This window comes from Copidosoma floridanum, unplaced genomic scaffold (assembly GCF_036245765.1).
Source record: "Copidosoma floridanum isolate Cflo_tuat_1 unplaced genomic scaffold, Cflo_Japanese_pri ptg000013l, whole genome shotgun sequence".
Classification (NCBI taxonomy): Eukaryota; Metazoa; Arthropoda; class Insecta; order Hymenoptera; family Encyrtidae; genus Copidosoma; species Copidosoma floridanum.
This window is the reverse complement of record NW_028321890.1, coordinates 20,276,033-20,300,485: the sequence shown is the minus strand read 5'-3', so window position 1 is coordinate 20,300,485 and position 24,453 is coordinate 20,276,033. Positions and strand designations below refer to the sequence as shown.

At 42.6% G+C, this 24,453-nt stretch overlaps 1 protein-coding gene across 3 annotated transcripts in view; it reads right to left on the bottom strand.

Moving 5' to 3' along the window:
- The window catches only part of LOC106639270 (patj homolog), a 49,401-nt gene that overhangs the window by 20,748 nt on the left and 4,200 nt on the right, over positions 1-24,453 (bottom strand). For all 3 annotated transcript variants that reach the window (XM_089590917.1, XM_089590918.1, XM_089590916.1), the window contains exon 6: positions 786-928. In XM_089590917.1, the coding sequence (XP_089447043.1) occupies positions 786-928 (143 nt within the window). The remainder of the gene's footprint in view (positions 1-785; positions 929-24,453) is intronic.

Sequence of the window (24,453 nt, the reverse complement as noted above, 5' to 3'; positions counted from 1 at the left end):
AAATACAGTATGCGCATACGTGATTTTTTGGCTCCCACGCTGTTACGTCAAATTGAATTCCCACGCGGGCTCGGTCTATTTCTTTTTCCTTTTTGTGGAGTCCGCAACAGCAGCAAGGCCACTTTGTTGTGGTGAATTTTCAAAGCGCGAAACCAACAAAAAAACACGCCCCCTCTTTTTTCCTCGTCTTACAAAGATGGGGTGTTTTTTATGAGGTAGCTCCGATGAAGGGGGAAAAAAAAAATTGGATTCTCCTTTTTCCTCGCGCAATCTCTTTCTCGGTGGGCAGTCGACTGTGGAGCAACCTCGGAATTACGCGTGCGAAAAGTGGTTCCGTTTTTTCATCGAGACAAGCTCGATTACGTTTTTGCCGTTGCCTCGAGACTCGCATAATTTGACAATAATGACACTTTTTATCATTCTCAACGTGAGTAAAATTTTTTCAATTTGATGGACAAAAATTTTAACTTGAATGGCAAAAAGTGTAGCGATTGGTTCACCGTGGTACATCAGCTCCCAAAGATTTTACAGCGTAATTTAATCTCACATCTATTCGCGTGAAAAATCCCAAAAGTGAGAAACTTATGCAACGCGCGAGGGTACTCAACGCGTCATCGGCACTCGCGAAATTTATAGTTTAAGCGCGGTGCATTGAAATTTACATGAAACAAGGGCATAAAAAGGAGCCGAAAGCTGGGCGGTGGAGTGCATAATGGTGAAAGCTCTCGTAAAACGGGGATGGGAGAGGGGCAGCAGAGCTGATTCATTTTACGTGTAGGACGTACCTTGGGGGCTTCTTGCAACGATCAGCTCGACTAGGCCCCTCGCCTTCTGCAGTATGGCAATCGCCTGGTCATGGGAGATGTTGGAGTCCAGGGGCTGTCCATCGATCGCCAGTATCTGGTCACCCTCGACCAATCGACCGTCACTGTAACAGACAAAAACAGACAATCGTCGTCAACATTTTATTGTTAAATCAACACTTTGTGCATTATTTGTGCTAGAATATTTATTTTTTACATTTTACTCATTAATACTTTACTTAAAATAATGTTTTGTGGCCAAAATGATGCATGGTGTTTAAAAAAAATTGTAAATTACTTGAAAAAAGCATTAAAATATTAGTTATGTATCCCATTCTGTAATAACTCATTGCCCCACATTTTTTGGGTTCATCGTATTGTGGGTAGCAGTACAAAAACTCGTAATTCCGGGAAAAAAATTGTTTTTTTGTTCTCCAATTTCTTAAAAGTCTATAAAACAATTGTACCCCACCCCTTATACAACACCGTAACAGTAAAAACCCACCGACTAGCGGCATTACGCGTTCCCATATCCCATTACACGGAGCTTACACACGCGAGATCTTGCGCAATACGGATAGCCTGTGGGCTTTTCCTCGGGCATCATACACCGCCTCTAAAAATCCCATGCTCGTGCGATGGGTGTGTATACATAAGGATAATAACCGAGTTTTCGCGTGTGCGTGCGCTTCGACGAGTCATACGGTGCAGGCGGCCAGTTTACCGTGCCAGCAGCGTCCGGCGATCGATACCCCCCGTTTTCATATGCGCTCGTTCTACAAGAGGTGCTTGCCACTGGCTTTTTTTCCTTTTTTTTTTTTTTTCTTTCTTTTTGACATTTCGATATCGGCGTAGAAGGACGGTGGTCGTCAGACCAATGAGAAGTTATTGGGAAAGAGGATTTTAACGAGAAATTCCATCCATGCACTGTTCCGTTTTTTTATTGCTATTTGGGATATAAAAAATGCATATGGAACGAGGAATTGGAAGTATGATGCATACGAAATCAACGAGGGACTTTTTTTATGGCCAATTCTCAAACGAAGTGATTAAGCTCGGATAAACGTAAAGTTGTCAAAGAAACTAATACAATAGAAGATTAGCTTTATAAATAATTTAAAAAGTCAATGCTATGGGCTACGCGAGGCTAAGCTATTGATTTAGTCGTCACTACTGTTAAAATTCAACTATCAAAAATCCCTTTATTTGAGCCATTTCTTTGTAAATACTACATTTTCATCATGCCTCAATTATATTAAAAAAAAAAGTAGCAGATTTTTCCGTCCATGATCAATCAATCCGTCTTAATGTCATGAAAAATCAATTTGTCGCGTACTAACACGTATTACGCGCATTCAATACACATCGTAGATAAACCTATTCCCTCATATTCGCGCCATGTACAAAAGCGTCCTGAAAAACGATGCTCGCACAGTCACGTACCCTCGTATCCCGTAAATCACCAAAGAGCAGCCCCTGTTGCACGAAACAACAACAACAACGACGACGACACACGACATAGAGCGTGTTAGAATGAAAATCGCGTGTTGCTTGCTCTTTTGTATCCCTATACGTATAGTACCATACACAGATGTGTATGTATGTATGTATACGATACCTTCTTCGCGGGCATAAATAACAGCTCGGGTTTTGTATGAAAACATTACACACGCCAGCGGCTAATTTCCCCTATCTTTCATTTGTCTTCCGTATTTTATGTATTTATACACGCGTGGGTAATATATATATATATATATATATATATATATATATATACTTTGTGCTACATAATACATATACTGATACGTGTACACGCGGGTAGGGGTTTGCGTCGAAATAGCTTTATTTCGCATTAGGGTCAGCGCACAATGTATTATGCGCGCACGTGCGTGTGCGAGCAAAAAAAAAAAAAAAAAAAAAAAAAAGGTCTCGAGGTACATGACCCCGTTGGTTTCATAAATTATACCATTGTATGCTTTGCATGTAAGCTCCGGGCCGTGTACGCCGATGCTGCATTTAGAAACAAGTATTTCATGGCACAGTACGTGTACTTTGGCTGGCTAGTGCAAGCCACTGGAAAAATGTTTTCTTTATAAGCAACTGCTTTAACCTTTGAGCAAAAACTGAATGCTGAGGGTGTTGTTTGTTACTTTAAATATGGATTAAACAGCCATTTTTTGTTTTTTTGTTTTATATCAAATTTTGGTTTTTGTTTTGTTTGGCTCCTCTAACTATTAGCTGACGAAACGTCATAGAAATCACGCAGAAAGTTTAAGTCCATTAATATTATATTTTTATATGTATTAAACATTATCTTTTCTGAAATAACAAATCATCCCAAGTAACGCTAAATTAAATATTTACCGTTGTTTTTCTACTGCGCGACATTCGAAAGAGAAACATATGACGCAAAAAAGAAGAATCTATTGAGAGACTTTTTTCATCTACTTTTGCTTCAAGTTAAAAATGCACGAAGCTCAAGGGCGCGGGCGTATGTAAATGCAATATAAAAATAGAAGCAAGTAGATGCAGAGGTACATATGATACGTGTTATTTTTTATGCATGTACTCTTGGTGGCACGTAAATACGAGGCTATCATCTTTGTGCTGGTATCATAAGAACAGCGTGCTAGTCCACGTTGATAAAACTTTAATTAAACACCCCGAGAAATTTCTTTAATCAGCCATTGATAAAAGTCCTTTTTATAACGATCCCTCGAGATATGAAATGACGTGAAAATAACGTGGACACAATTACGTATACCCATCAAACCACACTACACTTACAATTCCTAATGAAAACTTCAGTATTTTAATGACACCCGAGCGCGTATAGCAACGACATCTCTTTCTCTCTCTGCAACAGCTTAGCCTTATCCTAAATGATCTCATTTCCGTAGAGTTTTTCCAATGCATATTTCAACAGCGGGAGACCAGCAGCTGTCCCCCGAAGACTTGCCAACTTTCAAATCCACGGCGAGAAAGAAAAAAATCCTCTTTTTCTCCCTCGAAATAGAGAGTAGTTTCCAATGAAGCCATTTGCATTTTTGGGAGAGCAAAGAGTGTACATGAATCGTCGATCATTGGTGTCACAAAAAAAATTTCGAGTCCAATATGAAGATAGTCAGCTTGACTATAAGATATAACTCAGATAATTTTTATGTTGAACCAAGTTGACGTTTGACACGACTGTGTTTCGAGAAAAAATTGTACTTTAGATAATGTCATTTTTTTCGTATTGTACTTTTTACTCTATAATCGATACAACAAATTGTTTATGATTGCATTGACGAAAGTACAAAACCAAAGTAACTGTAATCATTTTAAAACATAATATTAATCATAACTTTTGAAATATTTCAAACGTTTGAATTTTCGTTTTAAAGACTGGAAATAACTTTAACACGTTTTACTTATTGAAATACATCCAAACACACAGTAGTAATGTAAATTAAAGGAAAAAAATATTATTTATCAGAGTACATTTACACAATATTGAAAAAAGAGCAAACACAAAGTTCTAGACGCACTTCTTGTATTGGGAAAAAACTATAAGAGCGTAAAAGGAAAGAAAAAAGTACACACGCAGCCGGCAAGTGTTGGGTTCAAGTTTCAGCCAACTAATACACTCTCAGGCTGCAGTGCACTCAAAGATTGAAAGTCAATCGAGAGCAGCCGGAGTTTCGACTTTTGCGCGACTCGGATTACACTACATTTTCCTCGGTAACTTCAAGTTTTAATACCTTCCCATCTGTGCTGCCGCGATTAATTCGAGAGGTATATACTGGGAAACCTAAATCACGCAGCCACTTTAATTTAAACGATTCGCGTCGCGCGCGATCGCATCCCATTATAAACGAGCCATTTCATCGCGCCGGCAGAGCTCGACGGTGTTTACGCGTCCCAGCGCAGGTGAAATTTAAAGATCACTTGATCCCCCCCCCCGCGCTAACGGGCTTTGTCCCCTTCACACGGCGTCGTCAGTTTATTTTCGTAGCAAACTGGGGCGTGTTTGTTTTATTTATTTTCTTTTCCAAAGGGCGCCTTGAGCGGAGGCATCAACAGCAGCAGCTCGTGTTTTCTTAGCTCTCGGAGTTTACGGCTGGGCTGACTGGCGTAGTGTGCGTAAGTATACGTACACACGCGCTGGGCTGCATTAGCGAAATTCCAGTCGATGTCGAGGACCACTTAACTGCCCCCCTCCCCTCTTCTCTTTGACTGTACACGGCACACAGCTTGTAAATGCTCCGAATAATCGGTGCTGTTCATAACGCCAACGCGTCCGCGAATACAATGCGCTCGAGTCGATAGAGGAGTGGCTCGGTTTTGTCTCCGTTCGAGCGAGTGCTCGGCTTTTTTTTCTTTGATCAATTGACGAGTCAGAGAGGTTATTGTCTCAAGGTGGGAAACGGAACCTCCCCCTCTTCATATCTACCAAGGAAAAAAGGCTGTCTTTATATTGGCTTGTACTACTTAATTTAGTGTATAAAAAATTGATGTAGCATGATATACCGAAAACGTTTTGTGAATCGGCAGTTTTACTACTTGAATAAGTGAAAAAAATCTTCTGCTTTATTATTAACTTGTTGTATCGATTTGTAGTATTGATAAGTTGAATGTACGATTTATTAGAATCCAAATGCTCCAAAGTATATTTTTCTTTCGTACCGGAAAGGGGAAAAGATTGGCTGACCTAATATTGATTTGTATTACTTAGTTGAGTTTGTGTAACGTGCTTTACTCAATATATCTAAAATTTTAGAAACTTTGATGAAAAAATATGCAGATATCAGGCTGCTTTAATACTGACCCACACTACTTAAACTAATATTCCCAAGTATTAAATCAAAGTGAAAGTGTAGAAGACAATAAAATAAAAAATTCTTTTTTTATCATACAGTATAATTACAACGGATGAATTTAATTTACTTTACATTGAATAATACATTGAGAAAATAATCTGCCTCAATATTGACTTACACTACTTAATTTAGTATACAAACGAATTAAAAATTTTTGCCATTTAAATTTAATTTTTTGTATTAGAATGGAAATAAATGTTGATGTAACTATTCATTTAAACAACTTTATTTAATAAATCTTACGATTTAATCTAGATAGAAATGTAATATGTAAAATATTGCCTGGCATTACGTTGATTTGTACTACAGAATGCAGTGAAATATGTACATAACAGTAATAATATCCAACTGAAAATGTTTTTTTCTTCCGTATCGGAAAGTGAGAAACAATCTGACTTGACGTTGACGTGTACTCCTTAATTTATTAAAGTGTATTACTCAGAAAAGTTTTTTTGTAGTAGAATATGGAGGTGAATTGGTTGTCTTGATCTAACTTGCACGACTGAATTACACATTTTAAAATAACATATCCAAATATTTGGCTTAAAATTAGTAAATTGCAATTATATGTTACATGTACTGAAAATCTTCTACACATTTTATTTTCTACATGAACAAAGGAAAAGTAACCCTAATATTTTTTTACTACTTTATTATATTTACTATGTATTATACCAATAACATCTAAAAAACGAGCTAAAAAATAATTTTTTTTCTACAATGTAAACGAAATGGTCTGACCTAACATTGGCTTGTACTACTGAATCCAGTTTGAAATATTTTGATATTTTTACATTGAAATATGTAAGAAAATAGGCTGTTTCTAATTAGTACTACTTAATTCAGCATTGTAAAATAATCAATCTTAATAAGAATTCCATAAATTAAAAAATAATTTGTAAACAATATTAACGTACTCATTTTTTATTTTTTTTACTTTAACATTACTCACAGAAAATTAGAGGTACGAATAAAATGAGGATTCCCTTTCACGATTGTTACTGTACAAATACCACAGAATACGTAAATATTTATATCGTGGATTATTATTATTCTGAGATGCAAGCCAATTTGTAGCGAAATTTCGTATTCTTTTCACCAGAATCTTATCAAAGATAACAAGTATCAATAAGTAAATTCAACAGCAGCCGTCATACTCCATTCGCGAGCTTGAATTTTCATAAAAGCCCTCACTCATATTGATTTCCCCCAAGCGTTTCTCCGTATTCAACATCACTCGATTCATACTCAATAAAACGAGTAAAAAATCCAATACCCAGAACAGATTCCTCGCGTACTCCGTAGAAAAATAAAGGGCAAAATAAGCTTGATTAATTAATCTGCTTCAGCCTCGTGATCCTTCGGTGTCTAAAAAATAAATGATCCACAATAATTCTCGATTCCAATCCGAGTAAAATCCCCGTCGAGACCTGTTTACCAAACAGCCCGAAAGTTTTCGCACTCCCGAGTTTTTTCTGGAATCTCATTACACCGGCTACATCGCACCCCAATTTTATTTATAAATGAAAAAACACGCTGTATCGAGAAAACGTTGTTTTTGCTGGGCAAAGAAGCCTTCTTGGAAGATAACGCAACGAGGAGAGAAAAAAAAATATGCAACAGCCGAAGCTATCCTAAAACCAGGCAATATTGGATACGGTAAAGGGCCATAATCGGTCGGCCCCGGACTCTCTCCGTGCTCATAAATAAACATGCAAAGAAGAAGAAGAAGACGAAGCAGCTGTCAGAGCTTCGCTCCACGTAAACACAGCAGCAACAGCTGGGAGGGAAAAATATTTTTCAATTTCCCCACCGAGCGACCGGATTCAGTTTCGCTCGAGCAAACGGGAGGGGGGGGGGAGAAAACGAAGCACCGCGAGCGGCTGGATTAGCCGGGATTCGATTTTCCTGTTTATCCCCGAGCAAACAAGAGTAACTCCTTATTACGGCAGAGCCGCGCCCGGAAAATCATTGTACGTAGGCGCGGGAGCCTCGTTTCTCTCCGGGGCACAGACCCACGCGAGTAGTCGCGACCTACATATGCGGGTCTCTTCGTTATTTTGCAGCTCTGCGCACGTAGTATACACTGTCACGGAGTGGGATGGAACGTGCAGGGAGAAACGTAAGGCCGTGGTCTGAAAACGGGCGGATCATTTTTCTCTTCATCTGTGTGTGCCGAGGGACACGAAAAAAGAGCCGGGAGGCAAAACTAGGCTCCGTACATGCGCGCTGATAACGGATAACGTACCACGGCTATCTCTGCGGGAGGATGGATGGGACGTGGAGAGATAAACCCAGCGCAAAGGGCTGCGGAGTCGCGATAGAAATCGGCGGGCTCGGTTTTGTCCTGTTGTTGGGTTTTCTTTTTTTTTCCGGGCTTTCCCGCATGTCGTATAGCTATACGTTAGATCGGAGGGAAGCGATAGGAAAGAATTCGCCAAAGAGGTGCAGACGCGAACTGCTCCGCGGGAAATGTGCACTTGGTGTGATTTTCATTCTGCTGATTTAGCTCTGCGCCGTTGGGACGGCTTCTTCCTGACGTGGGCGACACATATACATACCATCGTCGGATTTTTGTTGGATGCATTATTATGCATGAGCACAGAGATATTGCGCGCGGATGTGTTTTTCATTAAGCTTTTCGCGCGTTCGTGAATTATTCATGCAGCGGGAATTTTTCACGCGGCGTGTATAGTGTATTGGTTATTTGGGGTGGCTAGAAAAAAAAAAAAAAAAAAAAAAAAAAAGAAAAAAGTACATGTACGCTAACGAGATTGGGGTGGAAAATTTACGGCCTAATGCAGATCGAACTTTTTTTTTTTAATACATAAAGTAAAAATAATAAGGGATTCCATCTAATTTTTTCAACATATTCAAACTCGTAGTTTTAAGGACTTGAGCAAAGTTTTTTGACTAATGGTAAAAAGTATTTACGTACAACACCTTAATATGTTTTTGGGCTACGCTTTAGATCGTATATTCATCATAGAGATTCATCACAACTCTTCTGACTGACCGAGTAGTTCCTGCATTTACCGTGAAAGTTATCCCGAAAGCGCGACGCGCCAAGAATTCCTTTGTATACTGCAAAACGTACGCAAGACGCAGGTAAGCAGCTCATACACGTGTTAGCGCAAGCGTTAGAGAGCAGTGCACGTCACATCGGGAGGTACAAGTATGCATCCGTACAAGAGATATTGAAATTCCCAGCATACCCAAGGAACCTCGTGTATGTACCTCTTTCTTTTCGACTCGCATATTCACCGAATTTCGACCCTTCCCTGGTAACGGGAATTCCTCGTCGAGCCCCATTTTTTTCTGAATGTAACGTAATACCCCGTTGATACAAGAAAGAGAATCAATTAATCATCACCTCCTGCCTTGCCTCAAACTCACCAAAACAGATGAACAAGTACGTAAAAAAATAAGCTCGTCGGAGCATGAAAAAAGCCAGTAGCCGTCGGTATTGCTTTCTTTCTTCGCTCGCGTGTGTCTCATGGTACAAAGGCGCGTTTCAACCCGACATACCCCGTACGTGCGAGGTAGGTACCTATAGAGGACGAAATCAAGCACGTTCAGGTGATGAAAGCGCACAGCACCCACACCTCCATGGGGCTCTGATTGCGTTAGGGGAGGAAGGGAGGTAGAGTATAGGGTTGCGGGAGATGCCAATCAGGCATCGACCGGGTTTCCGCTGCATCAGCCGGGCGGATTTTGTAAACGAGGGCTCGTTAGGTTGTATAGGCGAGGATGGATGCTTTTACATCTTTGAGCGAAGAGGTTTACAGATGACGCTTTGGGGCTCGCTGCTTACGTGGATGATTGATGAAGCTCTGGCCGTTGTGTGAAATTTGATCGATCGGTTCTGGGAAGGTTTGCAGCTCTGGGGATTTTTTTTTTTTTTCTTTTTTCATCAAAACTGAACGAAAACACCAGTCGGGCTGGCTCTGTAATTTAATCCCGCCAAGAGAACGGCAGTAGAGGACTTGCAAAGATAACACAGACTTCGCGCGCATAGGGATTTGCAAAATTAACTATATACGCGAGCTGACTCGAGTCGAATTAGCTCGTGTGAGCTGTACAGCTCGTCGCGTTGAACTTTGGCGCTTGCAACGCGCACTTTGCCTAATAACCCGGGAAATTGTATGGTGTTTTTCTCGTTCGCTGGCTCAAAACGCGCGTGGGAGGGTGTATAATTTGACGACGTTAAGGGAAAACGGTGCAAGACGATTTAAAGGGTACACACGAGCGAGATGGACGTATCTATATGTAGTACAGGAGGGATCGTTTATTTGACAAAATTACGGTGCACGGGGCATGTAAGACAGGCTTCTCCTCTTTCCTTTTTGGCTGATCCTTTTTTGCTCATCAGCCGAAGGTCGTTAGGTCGTTGTTTGCTGACGACGATTTCAGCGATGGAGTGAGTGTTTATTCATTTGTGTCGCTCGATATAGCCGCGACGTTTGGTACACCGATAAATCAATTAGGTAATAAAAACTTATACGTAAAAACGATCAATTTTTCAATATTTATAATGTATATGTATTGGCAGTGTCGACGATTAAAAGAGGTTGGGAAGAAAGAATTTCCTTTTAGCTGCTCGTTTGCTGAACGTGTCCGCAGATATATGTACGCGTACCAGAGTGTCGCGAGATGAGAAAACGAGTGGAATATTGATGGCGGGGTCGAAAGTGGTGATGGTGACGCATCGTTCGTGTAATAGCCGGGGATAAAAGGTGAGGGGGGAATAAGGAGCGTATAAAATTTTACGGCCGGTGTAGGGAAGAAAATGGGTAATCCAGCTAAAACAATGTTCAAGTTTGGTTGAAACGTTAGTCGGGATCCAAACATAAATTTAAAGCCATTACAAAGTAGTTTACCATCCGCTTTGCGATCCAGAAAATAAACGGAGCACTGAGCCCCGTTTACGATTTAATTTTAGAAAATTGGAGAATTTAGAGAGAACGAGCTTGCGCTCACTGATATATTTTTCCCCCCTTTTACATTTGGTTGGCACGCACGTTTGTCCAGCATCGATGAAATTAAAATTCAGGTGGCGTAATATAATTTCCGGGACGAGGCATCAGTCTTTATTACCAAAGAGGCCGTGTCATCGTCAGATAGAAACGTACATACTTATACCAGTGAAAAATGATCGCGGGATGCGAACGAGGGGTGGGGCCGAAAGAGCTTTTTTGAGTTTCTTCTCCGAGGCGCGTCAGGTCCTCCTCCTTTCTACCTCTTGGCGTAATTTTGCTTTCAGGCGGACTATACATGCACGACAGTTTGGGAACTCGGAGAAGACGAGGGAGTGCGAACGTGACGGGGTAAGCTCCCTTGAAATATTTCCTCGAGCGCCCTTCGCTCGTCTTTTTGACCTTTATTTTTGTTTTTTTTTTTTTTTGTTTTCTTGTTTCTCACACCATGGTTAAACATTTTTGCTTGCTATACAGCTGAGTATAAATGCAAGGAAAAATTTCTAAAACTACTTTGTGCCTTTGTCTCGGTAAATTGAAAACGCAACTGAATAAGTGCTCGTAAAAGACCCACCGCCAACGGAAGCCAGAACACAACACGTTTAACGCCATAAAAAAATAGAGAACATCGACCAAAAAAAAAGGCACCACGTCGAGTGGCTGACAAACTGCAACGAGCGTCGTCCATTAACTTCGCCTCTCCCTCTCTCTCGTGGGTAGAGCGTGTTGTTGTTGTACAACAGGCCCCGTACAAGCATCGTTGAACCCACGGCCTCGGCCACAAACTCAAACGCGTGTTCGATGCGCTCGTGCAGCTGGCGTACTACAGCAGGTACACAATGTACACGACGTGTAACGCGGCTTGTTCCGAGGGTCTATATTTTTGACAGATGGACAGCACCGGAGAGCTTTGACGTAGCTGGGTGTACGCGGTGTAACCGTATATATGAGAGACCCAAAGACAAGCACGCATCTCGTTGTATACGTGTGAATCTTACCGCGCCAGTGGGCAGGAGTGTGGCTCATCTTTGATAACAATGCAGCCACGTGTGTGTGTGGGATTGCGTTTCTCCGTGTCTCTCTGTGATTTCAGCCGAGCGTTTACGGTCCGATGGCACCCGCGGGGCGTTGATTGTCGTCATTGTCTCGTTCTCTTTGTGTGCTCCGTTCATCTGGCCCCGCTGTGTTGCGACGAGGTGTTTGTGCTCTGATTTTCACGGCAAATGTAATGTATATGTCATTTACGCCGATGCTCGTTTGGTCGAGCAGTTTTTTGTCTCGAGGGCTTTGTTGGTGGTTTTTCTTTTTTTTACGACTGTGGGATTAATTGTATGGATTTTACAGGGCTTGTTTTCGATGCAAATGAAACTACGCGCAGTGTGTACAGGTAGTGTCAAGTGGAAAGCGCCAAGTATATGTATTGTGCATACAACGTATCGTAATTTGGTGTTGTCTACACCTGGTAGCGGAGCGCGGCTTTTTTCAAAGGTTTTGATTCTTATCAGTAAGAAGAATAAATGAGGAGGAGGGAAACAAAATCACGTAAAATGTAGAATTAGGCGTGAAATTTTGTGGTATTTCATATCATGGCCTGTAAGACACTCTCTACTCGATGAATAAAACAAAGGGAAACAAAATAACGCACGTTTACTCAAGTTGTACAATAACGAGATATGACACGTGCAGCAGGACAAATAATCGGTATTGACGCTTCTCAATGGCGAAGGGTAGAAAAGAGGCGAACAACGCATCGTTGCGAAAATTCAATAGGATTCCCGTGAGCCTGGTACATGGTCTTCCCCTGCATTACGATTGTTTCTTCAAATTCCACTGGGTCAATGTTACCCACGTAGTGTTCAAACAGCCTTCAATTCATTCGTTTCCTCGTAAATTCTAATTGCCGGAGTAAATGTTTGAACTCTCGTCCATTGTGAAATCAAATAGCCGAGCCCGAATTTCAAATTTTTATTAGATGGATCAACGAGGGGATGTTTTTTTTTTTAATGGAACATATCTGGGGTCGAATTTTACATTGTAAGCTCGTCAAGAATCGGCGCATTGAAATGACGAGGGAGAGGGGTAAATACCTATATCTTGTTATCGATCGACGTTTTGAGGCAGCGAAGGATGCAATTGTTTGTTTTTCCCCTTTGCAAACCATATCAGCCTCATTACGAATGCTAAGAACTGCGCACTTCGTCGCATTAACATTTTACGCAGTTTAAAACATATTGGCCAACCAGTAATATCCTTTATATTTTGACTTTCAAGCGATGCCAATTCGCTCTGTTGGAACGATTACGCGTCAAAGAGGAGAAACACCAATTCAGGGCCGTGCGTGTAACTTCCAATCGATACCCACCGGTATCATTTTGATCTACATTATCGTGTCCACATAGTGAGCGCGTCAAGTTATAAACTCATCTGAAATTATTGTCTACGTTAATCAAGTGACTCCCTATCGGCATCCGGCAATCCGTACCTTTTCCTCAAAGTTTATTCCAATGATTCTTCGAAATGTGCAAACAAAAATCACACGCTGAAAGCCCCCCCCCCTCAAACTCTCTATCAGTCGGTTGAAATTCAGGACAATGGGACGAGAAAATGAACAGGGAGCTGAGAAAAAGTTCTTCACAAAGGCCGAGAAGCAGCGTAACAGAGTCATCGTGGTAGTAGAAAGAAGGAGGCATCAGGAGAGGAGAAAAATGAGAAAGGCTCGCGTTTCAACTGCCCCGTTCCCGAGAGCCCATTATTTTTCCCTTCGTTCCAACCTCGGCCTCGTCTCGGTATCGCGTTTCCCAGCGCTGCCTTTTATACACTTCACGCGCAGGAGGTAAATTTACAAGGGCAGGGGGAAACGAACGACACACCCCCGTAGGGGAAAAAAAAAAACGTCTTTCGCTGTACTTGATGATCATCTCGTGTGTTCAACTCCTCCCGTAAAATTACACTCAATTTGGTATATGTATATACATATGTGCGTTAAAGAGGTTGACGTAACACGTTACGCGAGTCAGAGTTTTCTTGTTGGATTAATTGGACCCCTCGAGCTGTAACTCCGGAAAATTGCACTCTCAAGTTTCCCTCCCACCCCCTTCACTTGAAACGAGCTTGAAAAAAAGTCCCGAGTGTTGGTACGTGTCAAAAAGACCGTTTATCAAGAGTCGAACGACAAACTTTGCAAAACCACGAGTCTGACGTCGAGACAAACAAGATCGTCCCTAGCCCGTAATCGACCTAATTACCGAAAAAAAAAAAAAAAAATGTATGCCCAGTCCACTGGTTTTTCCCATCGCGAGCAAGAGGAGAAAAAGGCACCCTACCGGAACTGCGGAACAATCTCCCACGTGGCCTTGCTGGCTTTTTTCTCATTGGTTCACGTGCACCTGGGGAAGAAAGCCAGATGGGAAACGAAAAGCACGTCCTAAACCTTACTGCGCACGGCAAAATAATAATGACCGCACGTCTTCCGTTGGCGTGTACGTGTGCGTTTGAGAGAGCGAGGGTGCGAAGTTAAGGGGTCGCGAGAGATAGGTAGACCGTGAGGCGCTTGTATATCGATCTCAAGACCGAGGGTTGAGTCGTGGAAAATTCGCGACGCGACGTTCGGAGGTCCCGGGGCAAAAAGTTTGCTGTGGTTGACGAGGCTACGTTGAGAAGGTGCACGTGTGAAAGAGCGTTTTTGCGAAGGTGCATGTCTTTTCCTTTTTTTTTTTTTTTTTTTTTTTTTTTTTTTGCTGTGGGTGTCTGACCACTTTAGACTTATGAATGAAGTCTGGGGTGGTGGTATTTTCCCGGTTACGTGGGGTATTACGTCCACAGAGATTTGAGCGCGTTTTTTTTTTACTTTTACACAATAGTTTGAGAGGGAACAATTCTACAACATGAGGGAACAATATGTGACAGCAATGTCCAAAAGACATTTTTGTTTCAACAAATCTACTTGTCAACATTGCTGTGATATACATTATTTAAAATTTACTAAAGGGTTTGTTATTGCCAAATTACGAAATTTTTTTTTCTTCTTTTTTTTCAACCAAAAGCTGTTTCGATCAAAGAGCCAGCACTGCTGATGTGCGAAACTAGGACTATTTATATTCATATAAAATACATTATAGTAGTGGTCAATTTTTCTAGGAAAAAAAAAAAAAAAAAAAAAAAAAAAATCATCCGTGCACGATAAACACGCTCATCGCACAAAAGTCAAGTTGCCGCGTGCACGGAGCAACAGCAGAGGCGCGTTTTCAAAGAAAGGGCGCAGCGCGCCCAAGTGCACCCGAACAAGCGCGTAATCGCAGGAGAAACGAAGAAACGAGGAGGAGAGAATCTCCCAGACTGCCCTCGACACTTGCACATATTACACGGAAGCAAAAGCCGCACTGCAAAACCAGTGTTATATACGTGGCGAGCACAGCTGCCGCTGGCAAACTCTCGAGGGCATGAAAAGTTAATTGGCAACATTGGTCGCCGCAGCCCTTCCAACCAAGCGCCGCATCACACGGTGGGCACGTATATGGTTGTTGGCCCGGGAAAACGTGTCGTCGCGTCCAGATGCAAAAGTCACGAGAGCCCAGCCGTCGTGGAACGATCGATTTCACCAGCAGAGTTACGGGAAACATCAAACACTTTGTTCGGTAGTAAGTGCCAGGGTTGGGTAAAATAATTTACAAACTGCCCGGTGGGAACCGCGTCGCCTATAATTTACATACACCCGCGTAAGAGCGGCAAGAAGTGTATACGTTGGAGTGTCGTAGGGTGGAAAAAAAATAAAAACTTCTCTGCTCTCGTTTGGGACAATTAAATTAGCGCGTCGGAGCCTCTCGCGCGAAAATGAACGAAAAAATCGGGGGGGTGAAACTTTTTTTGCGCTGAAAATAACACGGCGAGAGACGGAGGAGGGCGCGCTAACTGAAAGTGCCAACTACCTGCTGGATTGGCCGTTTAAGCGCGAAAAAGAGAGAGGAAAAAAAAAAGCGTGGGCCACTCGACTGCTACTGTAGATTTTTCACTTTTTAAAATACTATTTTTCTTTATTTTTTGTCTCTCTTTGAGGGTCTCGAGTCGCTTCTTTATTGTTTCCTTTTGTAGACGCTTCATTACGTTTTTATCGACTAATCGATCGCCTTTTTTTCGTTTCGTTTCACGAAATTAATGTATGTAAGTATGGACAAGTGTTCCCAACAAAGCAAAATCCAACACATCTTGATGTTAATTAAAACTTTCATCATTTACGGTATGATAACTGATTGATCGACGATCTCATACAAAATCGACCGTAACGACATTATCGTGAAACTTTTTCGAAACAACAACACTACATACCTGCATCACAGACCGAGAAAAATATTTCCTCTATGTCTCTCTGCAGTGGCAGTCTTATCTTTCAGATCAATAAAACACATTTCTCTTCAATTTGCTCGAACGTAAAATTATATATATGTAACCACTCGCGTGTGTGTACGTACGGAACGTACCAATGAACCCCGCGGGGAACGGGGAGGATAAGATTGAATCGATAGCGCACGTGCGTGCACGGGGTGTATTTATAGTGCTCGGTGGTACTTTGAAAGGAAAAGAAAAAAAACGAAACAGGAACCTTTAAAGTGCTTTTTTTTTCGTAAAAAAAAAAAAAAAAAAAAAAAAGTTGAATATCCATTGGTATACTTTTTTTCGCAATCCTCCCTGTACAGAGCCAATTTCATCATCCCCCGCTCGCTCAAAGCTCAAATCCAAGGAATGTAAAAAAAAAAGGCACTGCTCTGACGAATGAAAGGGGATCAGGAAATATAGAGTCAAAGACGAAATCCTCGAACCACCTCGGTAATCCGTCCTTCGCTGTATATATATGTACCCGTTAAATCCGTACTAATTGCGTGTGGTCGTGCAACGAGGGACAAAGGCGTAACTGGCCAGGGTAATAACCGACTCTCCGGTATATAGTACACCTTGTACGCTTACACGATAATAGTAGACCGAGCGTCTATAGAGTCGTACGCGGAGGCGAGAGTTCTTTCATCGTATCGTGTCAATCGATTTTTCGGAGTTCAACGGCTGCGCGCGAGTCTCCCCGCCACTGTATCGGTTAATGGGGGACTGGTCACGTCTATATACATGCACTTACCGTACACGAGCATTTTGCGGTTAGAGATTTCATACACGCGAGTACATACGTGCATTATCAACGCGAGAGCCGATAAAACTTGATTACGAAATGAAAAAAGAAAAAAAAAAAAAAAAGACGCCACAGCCATTGTACTCGGTACCACGCGAGCTTCGAGGTTAACGGAGAGGCGTGGATGATTGTACGAGCATTTATACCCGTGATACGCCGTTCCTTTAGAATTTAATTTCAAAAATTCGCCGATGATGGGGCGCACAATGGGTTCGGGCGATGTGTGTTATCTCGTCGTGCAATCGCGCCCAAAAAAACGAGCCCCGCGGGCGTTTTGTTAATTTTATTCTTTCGGGTCTACGAGCGCCGCGCCATTCAATTTGCATTCAATTACATTTACGGGCGAGTGTAACCGAGCGCGTGACTGATTTTTTTTTTTTTTTTTTTTTTTTTTCATTCGACTATACGCGCACCTGCGCGTGGTTAAGTGTACATCCGTCATCTCGATAATACGAGAGTACGTGGGATAACGAAACGCGTTGGCTTTGAAGAGAATTGCGCCTGTTTTTGTACATGCTGGGTGCTTTCTACTATATAGTCGGTCAGTGCTCCAAATGCCCGATTAAAAAAAAAAAAAAAAAAAAAAAAAAAAAAAAAAAAAAAAAAACATTGCTAATCAGTCCGACGAATGTTGGAGATCGTCGGACCGGCGCGTGTACCTACGTTCATAATAATGTGCTTTATGTTTACCGAATACACGTATTGGGTATTAAATAACGAATCAGCTTGTGAATAAACCTCGTATAGGCGCGGGTGAGACGGAAAATAATATAGAAAGTAAATCTAAGAGAAACAAATATCCCTTGTAGTATGATGCCAATACTCGAGCACTGGATACCTTGCCTCAAAAAAACCTGAAAGAGATCTGTATATCCCCGATCGAAACATGTATGCACACGTACAATCAACCCCATAGAGGCTGCTGCAGTTAGATCGTTTCCCCGCATGAACCCTTACCCGAGCTCCATCACCGCCGACCGCGACAAGGCAAATCGATCAGCCCCAAACCTATATTATGCAACGCTCCGGAAACGGCAAGCTGAGCGATCACGTCACCCCATGTCTTTTGGCATCACATAATATATATGTAGGTATATATACATATAACCCAGCAAAACAACTAATGGAGGAAATCCCAAGAGGATGTAGCATACGTATACACATATAGTTGGGAATTTGGTCGCGTGTGCCAAGAAGAAAGCTCATCAAAGTAATAGCATGTACCAGCTCCTCCCCTTCTTCCCTTCTCCTGCGCTCGCATGTGCACTTGCTCGGAGCATCTCAAATTAGTCGGCAGCTCAAAACTCGTTTGCTCACGTGTACCGCATATATATTAATTGTATACATATATAGGGCACGGAGGAGCGGAAAATCGACAAAAAGGATCCGCTAATGAGACCCAACTTTACTCGGGGCCTTTCTTAATCAGCAACCGACAAGGAACAAGGTATGGATCTAAGCGTCCACCCTCGGAGGACGGGTAAGTGTAATCATATGTAGACGGCAAAAAGAGTAGTACACGTACCTTGCTCATCTAATGGAGCACGTATACACATATTTATAATATATAGACACGCGGCGAGCTTGCGCCTCGACTGTTATCAGCGATGGTACAAAGGGGGCTGCCTATATACCGGAGTTTCGCGTTTGGAATAATCAAGCTCACTCGTACAAATGTGCATTTTTTTTTTTGGGTGACATGAACCTTCGTAGTATAAGGATAACAAGAGCCGTATAGGATGACCGTTCGATTGGTTCAACCATAAAACATAAGTGCCAATTACTGCATCATTGGGGGCGACGCACGAAGCAAAATACAGTCAATGGAGAAGGAGGAGGAAGGTAAAAATGGGTCACTTGTGCCGATTCTTTCTTCGATCAGTCATCCCGCGCTGTAAGAAACTTTTTTCGTACAGCACCAGCGAGTGGGAGAAGAAAACAAAGGAGGAGGAAAAGGCGACCCACCCCCACCGCTATATAAAGGATGTACTTCGCGTGCTCCGGAGGGAAACACAAGTATAAACGAGCTTACACGCGTGCTGGGTGTAGGGAGCTGGTGAAAACAAGGGAAAGCCAGCACGACCTGATTTTACGGCCCTATACCATGTCTTGAAAAGTTTATGTCTGTCGCGTCTGCAGGGAGGAAGACCGGGGAAAATGGACAAAAACACGCGAGTCGCAAGGGTTTCTCTGTGCGCGGTACAACGAAATGCCCTTTTTTTCTCCTTCCTCTGTCGTTATACTGGCACAAAAATTGCTGAATTCACGGATACATCGTGCGCCCGCGAAAAGTATACCATCGATCCACTGGTGGATTAATCTTCGATGAGGTGTGGGGAAGATTGATACCGCGATGTGTGTATATTTATGGACGATGGAGGAATTTCTCTTTTTTTTTTTCGGTATCGATTCGAGACTTGGAGGGTGAAACTTGTGTGTGTGTGTCTTCCAACTGGAATGAAAAGCCATTATTCGCGTGGTCTATAGGTGAGATGGTGCGGTCAAAGTTAAAAGATCACAATTTGTTTTGTCCTGAGAAAAAACATTTTCACTCGTCCTTTTCTCTTTGAAAAGCTCACGTGATTCGTTTGAACGTGTGGACTGGGTGCAAAAATATTTCGAGTTAAAGGGACCTTTTCTATTAAACTGGATTCTTACGGGGCTCAAGTTATTTAGTGCTGCGGTACAGCCCTTGCAATCGAGATAAGCACCATACCCATGTCCGTGGGCCCCTACAGGATCCAAATAATCAAGGGTACACGGCCGAGGGTGAACTGGCGCACGTGGTCTCCACAGGGTGCGAGCCAGAGTATTTACCAAGGGCAAATCGTTCCCATTACACCTGTATATATGGGCTGAATCGTAATCGATACACCGGTACGCTTCCCGTCGCGGAGGAAAGTGGAAACTGCGGAGATGGAGAACCTATACCCCGTGCATCGCCCAGCTCGTGAATGAAATCCATGTACATACCCGCGCGTGTATACACTGTATCCAGCATCGGTGGAGCGCTGAATTGAAAATCAGAGGGGACAACGTAAGAATTCCCAGCCGACGTGGCTAATTAGTCCCTCTGACCAACCCACTGGTGTGACTTCCCTTGGTTTCATATGGTTATGGGTCTTGTACTACACGTCCGTGACGTGGGTTTCATCAGCGCTGCCACCGAGGAGACACGAGGGTCCCTTTTTGTGTAGGTAATTTTCTCGGGCTCATTTTCGCGGCTATTGTGGCTGGATACAAAGATCCCCCCCTCCCCCGAGTTAGGAGGAGAGGCACGTATTCCCTTCAATCATCGGAACAGATGCTCGTGTCAAAACACCATCGAGCCTACGGCCTCGTGTTGGTGGAAACGAAAGGGACGAGTAGATTAATTTTTCCCTCCCGCACGGCTCGTAGGTGCGATCGATAGTGCGACGCTGAGAAGGCTTATTGGAAGCGAAGCTGAGAAACGACAGGATTTCCTTGCGGTGTGCGTGGCAACGAAAGCCACTAGGGGGAGGTGGGGGAAATTCGCCAATCACCGTACGAGAGATTGGTATAATCACGTTATTTTTATAAAACAGGGCTCAATTCAGGTTTACTACCGAGCAGTCGCGTTGAAATCAAGTAAAAGGTGATCTCGATGATAAACAGACGATGACTCTATAGTTTATCAGTACTGAGATATGTGTCTGACCAAACGCGGGGGTCGACTACTGAACAATCGGCTAGAAAAGTGACAAAGTCGGATGAGGTACCTTTTTATTCAAAACCAGCACGGGTTAATTAATATCGAAACGTAGCTTGAAATGAAAATGTTGCAATTTCAGAGAAGACTTGAGACAAACACGTAGTTTTTCTTTTAGAAAATAGGGACAGCCGCAACTTACATTGAAATCTCATGGATGGCAACGTACACGGCTTGCGGGGGAGGGTAACATTTTGGCGCGCTACACAAAGACCCGATTAATGATGAAAACGAAGACATACACACACATGCAAACATGTACCAAATGCGCGAGTTGGTCGATTGTATACAGATGGCTTGTGCGTATATGTAAAGGCGTCAGTCAAGTATTACTCATACTTACGTATGTACATACATAAAAATCGATCGGCCGTTTCCTCGTGCGTGTAAGCCATATACGTATACACATCCATACAATGAGATGTACACGCGTAGCCAAGAGAGAAAGACGGAGGTAGCGAAATGAAAAATAATTTTTAAAAAACCCAAGTATTTATGTTATGTACTAAAACTGGCAAAGGTGTAGCGGAAAATAAAGCCCATTGATGGGATCGATAAATCGCAAAAAGTATATAGGCTCACCGGGCCTAGAGTTGCATGCACCAGCATGAGTCATAGCAGCGATCATCCAGCGGGCTCGTAATCGTTCCCTTCTTCTCCGGGAGGCCGCAACTTCCCCTCGTTTCGCGGGTCACCGCGCTCGACTCTCACGTCGTCTTACCCACCACAACCGGCTCTTTTAGCGACGGCCTGGCCTTCATTAGGCCCTTGGACTCCTCTCTGACGCCGGGACCACTTGTCGCTCCACCTTGTCACTGTGACCCAGGGGATACGCGAACGATCGACCATTCGGAGTACGGCATAAGCGAGGTGGTGTGCAACTCGAAAAAAAAAAAAAAGAAGCAAAATCACGTGTGGGAGAAAGAAAGGAGGTTGGTGATCGAGAGGAACAGAAGAGAGACAGAGAGGAGGAGGAAGAAGAAGCCCGGCCTGCTCGGGCGAGGAGGCTCCTGGAGCTCCTTCGTCGGCGGCTGCTCGTCGGTAACTACCGAGCCGCGCGCGCCACCCTACACCCCGAACTTCCTTTTCTCCCATGTCTCTCTCTCTCTTTCTCCATGTGTGTGTGTATTTCGTCGGCACTGCTACTACTGGTGGTGGTACTTGGGTGGTTGCCACCACCGCGGACATGCGCTCTTTGGGGCGAGTTGTTCATCCCTCTCTCTTTTTATACCCCCCACATACACATACAAGCGACAAACCTCGAGAGGCAGTGAACTTATATACTCTTATATGTGTACGTTATGTGTGCTTCTTTCTTGCAGCTTCTTCTCGTCTGAGCTTACGTGGATTGTACTACTGATGATACGGGAAGCGCAGCTGTGAATCGACTTATCTCGCTCGGGTAAGGTATACAGGGGGCGGGGAGGATATGGATTTTTTGGGGGGTGGGTATAGGTTTTTTTTTTTTTTTTTAATTTGATATTAACAAATAGAAACAAATTGTTTGACACCTTTTTCCCCCTGACCATCGCTAATGTGGTGATTGAGATTGTACGGAGAGAAAAAATTGCAACAGAGTCGAAAATGTACCAAATTTTTTTTTTTTTTTAAATTAATTGATTGTGATTTCTTTTTTAAAATTCACTACGGTACATGCATATCATTTTAATCAAGAGCAAAAGAACAAAGAGAAACAAGAGACGTGACAGACTCTCTGCAAAGAGTTAAATCTTTGCTCTCACGTCTGATGGAATTTTCGTTCTAATGATAGTCAAATAGCAGGTAGTTGTTGAAAATTCACTCGTTACCGCGACAGAGGGTGCTTCGTTATTTTTACATTACAACCCTGAAACCATAATACTTGAGATTTCCTCAAACAATTATAGTTAATCCAGACTTGGGTACAATTGCGTTATGGATTTTTAAATAAAAGTCACCCTCACAAATGTGTTTTAGCTAGACAATCTTTTTTTCTCTTGTTAGGTATTCAACGAAAACTTTACCAACAAATTATCATCTTCAAAATTTGTCTCTCCTTCGAAACATGATGCACTACTTTTGTTAAAAAAAAAAAAAAAAAAGAAAAAGCTCTTCCCCCTATGAAGAGATAGTTTTTCAATTTTTCACGAGCTCGAAATCCATCCTCTTCTTTTGTTATTAGCCCTCGAAAACTAATTTCACCGACTAAAGGTGGAAAAACCCCCAGATAAGTAGCAGAGGAATCTCGGAGGCTTGAAATATTTCGTCCCTTTGGCGTATCGCGTGCCAAGGATAATACGGCAGCCGTCGAAAATCCAAAGCCATCCAAATGAAAAATTCAAACAACTCTCCCCGAAATGTTCCGGACAACGAACCACCACCACCACCACCACCACCACCACCACCACTACCACTACTATATGTACCTACCAGTCTGAGGTAACGGCTCTTTGCGCGGAGCAAAGAAAACACCCCACAGCACGAGAAAAGAATCACATTTGAAAAAAATATGGCCCTCCGCTATACCTTTCCCTCGGTGCTAATCCAACGCGACGGTGCATACCTATATACACGGGGACGTCTCAACTCTGGCGCACAAAAGCCGACTTTTCTTCGGAGGGATACCCTGCTTTCTTTCTTCCCCCGGACGCGTATACAATTTTTTTTCTTCTTTCTTATACCCTCAAGCCTTTCCCTTTTCATCGCGGTCAATCATCTTCGCGGCTACGCGTGTATACACGCGATGCACCGAGACTGGCTGTGTACACCGCCCGCAGGGGCTGGGGGGGGGGGCGATCGCCGGGCTTTCCTTCCTCCCTTTGTTTAAAGCACCACGGGCCGGCGGGCTCGTCTTTTTTTAATGCGCGACGAGCAGCTGCCCGCCTCTGGATAAATTACAAGCCGAGAGACGGGAAAGAAAAAGCAGGGCGGGTTGATGCACGTGCAAGGGGGGTGTAAGGGAAAAAAAAAAAACGTTCGCGCGCAAGTATTTATAGAAGGTGACGGGCCGCTCGCTGTCGCTTTTTTGCCGCACTATGCCCCCCACTCCCCGTTTTTTTTTGCCTTGGTTCGTCTTTCGCTTCGGTGGTCCACTCTCTTTTGCCCGCAAAGGCAGTTTGATTTATTTTGGAGACCCCCAAGTGTACCTGTATACACTCCAACTGTGCTGTGCTTCTGCTACGGTGTTTTTCGTCCATTCTCTTTTTTTTTTAATAAGAAAACGCAGACGAAGGAACTGTATAAGTAAATTAAAAAAAAAAAAACCAATCAATATTTTTTTTTTTTTTGTTAAAAATCGAGATATCACATTTTTTTAAATAAAACATCTTCTGCTTTCGCAGTTGACTCTTCGATCGTCGTCTAATAGCTTTTAGATGAATTTTCCAATATGAACGACTTCATAATAATTCCCTCGTTCTATATGCAACAAACTTCAAGTTTTTATGATAATATCCTTACCACTGCAGTCCGGGGGGTGCAGTGAAACTGCGGTTGAATCGCAAACGCGTCTGTACAATGTGGGGGCAGTACCTGCACGTGTATACGTGACAAGATGAAGCTGTGGAGCTCCTTTTTGTACTTACTTGAATTTGGATCCTTTTAGCTACGGGTCGTTTATTCTCAACAATAAAGGTTATTTTCATCGTCCTGCTTATATTGTGTAGGTGTTTAAATTAATTCTATATTCCTTGTTTGACTTTTGACGTGTTGTGTGAAATCAATTTTGATGTTTGACCTGATGACGTATATTGTCAAAGTAATTTAACTTTTAGTACTCACAATGCAACATATTTTTGAGAGACGCGAGATGTTTGATGAAAACCTTGCAATATTGTGTGGAACAATGTTAATATTCATTTACTCGAAACATCGTTATAACTTTGTGAATAAAAACTTCATTGTTCAAATCAATGATACTGTTTAATCTACT